Source organism: Nicotiana tabacum, chromosome 10, assembly GCF_000715075.1.
Source record: "Nicotiana tabacum cultivar K326 chromosome 10, ASM71507v2, whole genome shotgun sequence".
Taxonomy (NCBI): Eukaryota; Viridiplantae; Streptophyta; class Magnoliopsida; order Solanales; family Solanaceae; genus Nicotiana; species Nicotiana tabacum.
In genome coordinates this window covers 68,134,394-68,139,101 of record NC_134089.1, presented here as the reverse complement: position 1 = coordinate 68,139,101, position 4,708 = coordinate 68,134,394, and the positions used below count along the sequence as shown (strand labels likewise).

At 37.5% G+C, this 4,708-nt stretch overlaps 1 protein-coding gene across 1 annotated transcript; it reads left to right on the top strand.

Moving 5' to 3' along the window:
• Nucleotides 1-285: 285 nt before the first annotated feature.
• On the top strand, nucleotides 286-1,918 carry LOC107759309 (E3 ubiquitin-protein ligase PUB24-like). Its single transcript, XM_016577197.2, has one exon. It carries the CDS (start codon nucleotides 369-371, stop codon nucleotides 1,590-1,592), a length of 1,224 nt encoding a protein of 407 aa, XP_016432683.1. The 5' UTR covers nucleotides 286-368; the 3' UTR covers nucleotides 1,593-1,918.
• The last annotated feature ends 2,790 nt before the right edge of the window (nucleotides 1,919-4,708 follow it).

Genomic DNA, 4,708 nt, shown 5'->3' with positions numbered 1-4,708 from the left:
ATTTGTAAAGATGAAGGAAATAACAAATATAAAATAAAAGCAGATTGATAATGTCTTTGTCCAATTTTGGTCAGATAACCAGTTATTCTTTACTTTGACCAAAGTCCCAAGCAATCACATCGTGAGAAAGCATGACTAATTAACAACGACCAATCTTATTCCTTGGCTCAATCATAAGGCTTCCAGATTTCCACTCTCCAGTCTCCAGTCTCCAGTCTTCGTTATCCTTCCATTACTTCAATGCATTAGCCGCTTTCTCTTACCACACAAGTAAACTCTCTACCTTCTCGACTCCACACCTCTCCATTTAGTATCACTTTTTTAATCAGAATTCCAAAGAACTAACAAAATTGAGAAACCAAAAGATCATGGAAAATATTGAAGTCCCTGAGTATTTCATTTGTCCAATTTCTTTACAAATCATGAAAGATCCAGTGACTGCCATTACAGGAATCACCTACGATCGTGAAAGCATAGAACATTGGCTTTTCAAGAACCATAATACCATATGTCCAGTTACTAAGCAGCCTTTGCCAACAGACTCTGACTTGACACCAAATCACACTCTCCGCCGTCTGATTCAAGCATGGTTCATAGCAAATGGAGCCAACGGTATTGATCGGATTATAACTCCAAAGCCTCCTGCAAGCAAAGTCTATGTCCTCAACCTCGTGCTTGATCTTTCGGTCACCAGATCGAAGATTAGGGCGCTAGAGAAGTTGGAGTTGCTGGCTAAGGAAAATGAGAGGAACAGACAGTACATGGTTGAAGGTGGAGTTCATAATACCCTAGTTAGTTTCTTCATCCAATGTTACAAGAAACGTGATATAAATGGTCTTGAAAAAGCCCTTACTATTCTTTCTTTGATCTGGAATATTTCTTCTTGTGAAACTAAGGTCGAAAATCATGAAGAAATAGTAGATCCGATTATGTGGGCATTAGGTCTTGACCACGAGACGCAAAATCATGAAGTAATAAAAAACCATGCAATGTGTGTGTTGAGAACTGTCATCGGTAAGGCGAATTCGGGGACATTAGAGAGGTTGAGACCTGAGTTTTTCAAGAAAATGATAGAGTTTTTACGTGAGAGTAGTATCATCACTCAAAAAGGACTTGATGCTGCTTTACATGTCATGTTAGATACTAGTTCTCTGAGCAGAAACCGAAATATGATGATTGAATCAAGGGCAGTGTTCGAGCTCATCGAGCTCGAACTCAAATTTTCAAATAAAAAGACAACAGAGCTCATTCTAGGGATACTATTCCATTTGTGTTCTTGTGCAGATGGAAGAGCGCAACTTCTTAGTCATGCTGCTGGAATTGCTATGATCACAAAGAGGATTCTGAAAGTGACTCCCACTGCAGATGTACGAGCTATGTCGATTCTTTCGTTGATTTCCAGGTATTCTGCAACATGTGGAGTGCTTCAGGAGATGTTGAAAGTTAAAACTGTGTCAAAGCTTTGCACGGTGCTTCAAGCAGATTGTCCTTCACATCTCAAGGATATAGCAAGGGAAATCCTAAGAACACATTTTGATGTTTGGAAGAATTCACCCTGTGTTGAAGTTGCTACCTTAACAAGGTATGCTTAATAATTAATTATTACAAAGAATTACAAATTAATATCCGAACAATTTTGTACATGCATGTTACTTGAAACAACTTTTGATCTCATTTAATAATGTTAATGGTTGAAATCATTTGCAAGTAAATGAAGAACTTTATTTCAAGTGAAGGATCCACTTGTATAGATGGCTAATAGGACAGATCTCAAGTGTTTGGTAGTTCTTATCGTTTCATGAATTAAAACAATCTTGACTTGGTATGTTGTTCAATTAATTTGTAAGGCTCAAGGTAGATGCATGTTTTGAGCATTTCTAACGAATATAATTCTGATTTATAATAATAGAATAGAATTTTTCAGCAGCTTAAAAAAAGAAATTAAGAAGTTTTTTTAACTTCTTCTGTTTATTATCTTATTAGCGAATGTCTTTTATATTATAAGTAAATGTAGATTGTGGAGTACACCTTAAATTAATTTGCAATCCAACTACTTTATATATTGTTAATAAGAGTTGTAAGCTTGTTCTAATTTAGAATTTACTAGATACAAAATTTCCCAACAACGGGCTGTTTCATTTGAAGGGGTGTAGGATTGCATAGCTTGTCAGACTGAATATTTTATTTTATAAATTTAATACCTTATAAGTTCGATGAAGCTTGACTTTGTCGGTTTAATTTGTTGGTCTCGAGGTAGGTGATATTACTCGTATTTCTGATCTGAATTTCTTCCATGACTTGTGCAAGTAATATAGGTATTAATTAATAATTTGGAGTCAAAGTACGCATTCTAATATACAAAAGGGGGACCAAAGAAACTTTCTATCGGTTTTTGGATATATGGCTTTTCTACTATTTGAAGAAAAAGCATTTGTGGTAGTCCCTTTGATTTACTTTATCTGTTCAACAATTTCCCTTCAATTAATTTCTTAGTGCAATTGTTATCATGCGATTTGCATTTCTATCTCAATGGATTATGTATGTGATCAAGTTTTTCAAAGGGAAAATCATAATATTTCAATCTTTAAATAAGACAGTGAGATTTCACCCGTAAAATGATACAATTAAATTTATTATTTGGTTTATAAACAAGCAAACTGATTTGATCCAAAATAGCAAATAAACTAGAATAAAATAAACTTAGCGTTAAAATCAACGAAAACAACAGGTTTGACTCCGGGAGCAATGCCTTCGAGGACAAAGTAACAACAATATAAAAAGCAAGTTAGTTGGTTTAGCTTGAGAATAGACCGTAGCATAAGTTTTGCCAAGAATTTGCTCCCTTACAATGGCCGTTGAGTCTATGATTTATAGTTATACCTAGGGAAACAAGATCCGAGGATCAAGCCCCTCTTAAATGAAAATAAAAAGAGGTCATTGATGAATATGTAACGGTAGCCCATGAATATAAATATTCTCCGCAACGACTGCTCATTTAATGCCTGGGAATATCCTTCATTGAATGATGTTTGATGGCAAGCATTTGATTCTGCATCCCACGTTGATCATATTTCCTTCGGGGTCAGCCCCATTTCACTTGCTTCTGTTGTTTCCGGTATTGGTTGCTACGCAATTTACTTTCTACCCGTCTTCTATTTCACGTGTTATGTTGTCACTCGATCATTTAATGTAAACTAATTGTATCGTATACAGATAGTCCCCCTGCTTTCCAGTGGTATATCTTTGTGTCACCGAGAAGTTGTTGAAGATTTCTTTCTTGGCGGAAAATCTTCTAAAAACCTTCTGAAAAGTCATTGACGCTTGAAATGGCGCATGTCTTATCACATTTAATATCCCGAACACGTGTTTCCTCATGATTTAGCAATATTTTATCTGATTCTTGAGGTAATCATGATCATGATTTTTACCGTCTATATCTATAGTTATACTCATCATCTTACATCGTTCACTTCGAAGATTTTCATAGCTTCTTATCTTCTTTGCACTTAACCTTCTTCTGCTTTCACCTCTTTCCGACTTTCTTCAAAAACTCTATCATCTTCTTACTGTTATGAATTCTTTTATCGGGTCTTTTGAGAATCCTGGTCTTTTCTTCTGTGGAGGCCTGAAGAGAAGCAAAGATAAAGAGGTTGACGACGATGATGATCCTTCCACGGTAAGCACCATCATACCCAAACATTTGAGCATCATTAATGACTTCCAAGAGAAGTTTCCCGCTGTGCATCCCTGGACTTGGGCTATTAGCAGGTATCCTTCTCCTATTCGCCCTTCCAGTATTCCTACTATGATGGAGGACTGTAACTACCAGACCTAAACATCATTGGTCCTGACCTGGTAGAGCAGGTTACCTTTACCAAGAAAGGTTTTATGTATGTCTATATATACCCCTTCACTTTGGGTCCGTTTTCTTCGAGCGGGGAACTTGACCCCGTGATCTTGGAGTTATGCCACCGGTACCAGGTCTGCTTGGCACAAGTATGCCCTTTTATATGGCGAATGGTGGCTTGTCTATACCGGCTCTGAATGAACAAGGAGAAAACCCTAACCCTGGCACATCTGATGAACCTCTACTCCCCCAAAATTTTTTGTAGGGTAGTAATAAATGTCCGTAAACGTGGTCATCACGCCCTACTTACCAGCACAGATGGTGATAACAACCGTGGATGGATGGAGTGGTTTATCATTATTTCTACTTGGGATATCATCCTGGCCACAACTCCATCATTTCATGAATCATGCACTCGTTCATGTAAGTTTGTGATTTATTCATCTCTTTCACTCGTAAAAGACTGCTTCCTATCATTATTGACCTCTTTGTTTTTGTTGTTTCAGCTATTCGGTAGACACCATCAAGGATTGAAGGCCTCGACCAATGGGTTCAGAAGATTTTAAATATTACTATGCCAAAAACCCGTCGGTGGAAGGAGATGACCTCCAAATATGGGTGGAAGGCCAAGAACCACGGTAAAGTGAGTCCTTCTCCTTTCTGCCTCTATATGTACATAAGTAAACTTGCTAACCATAACGTTTTGTTTTATTTAGGACTCCCATTTTTCTCTATTGCCTATCCCGAAGTTGAGGTTTTGCACGATCCTGTGAAGGCTGTCAGATTGTTGCAAAATGCTTTCACTCGGAGCGGTGCCCTCGGGTCTGCTTTTGGTGAAGACATTTCCTCTCGGAGTCCCCA

What these genes read in the sequence shown, in the direction of transcription:
- LOC107759309 (XM_016577197.2), top strand. Translation starts at nt 369, where the DNA reads ATGGAAAATATTGAAGTCCCTGAGTATTTCATTTGTCCAATTTCTTTA.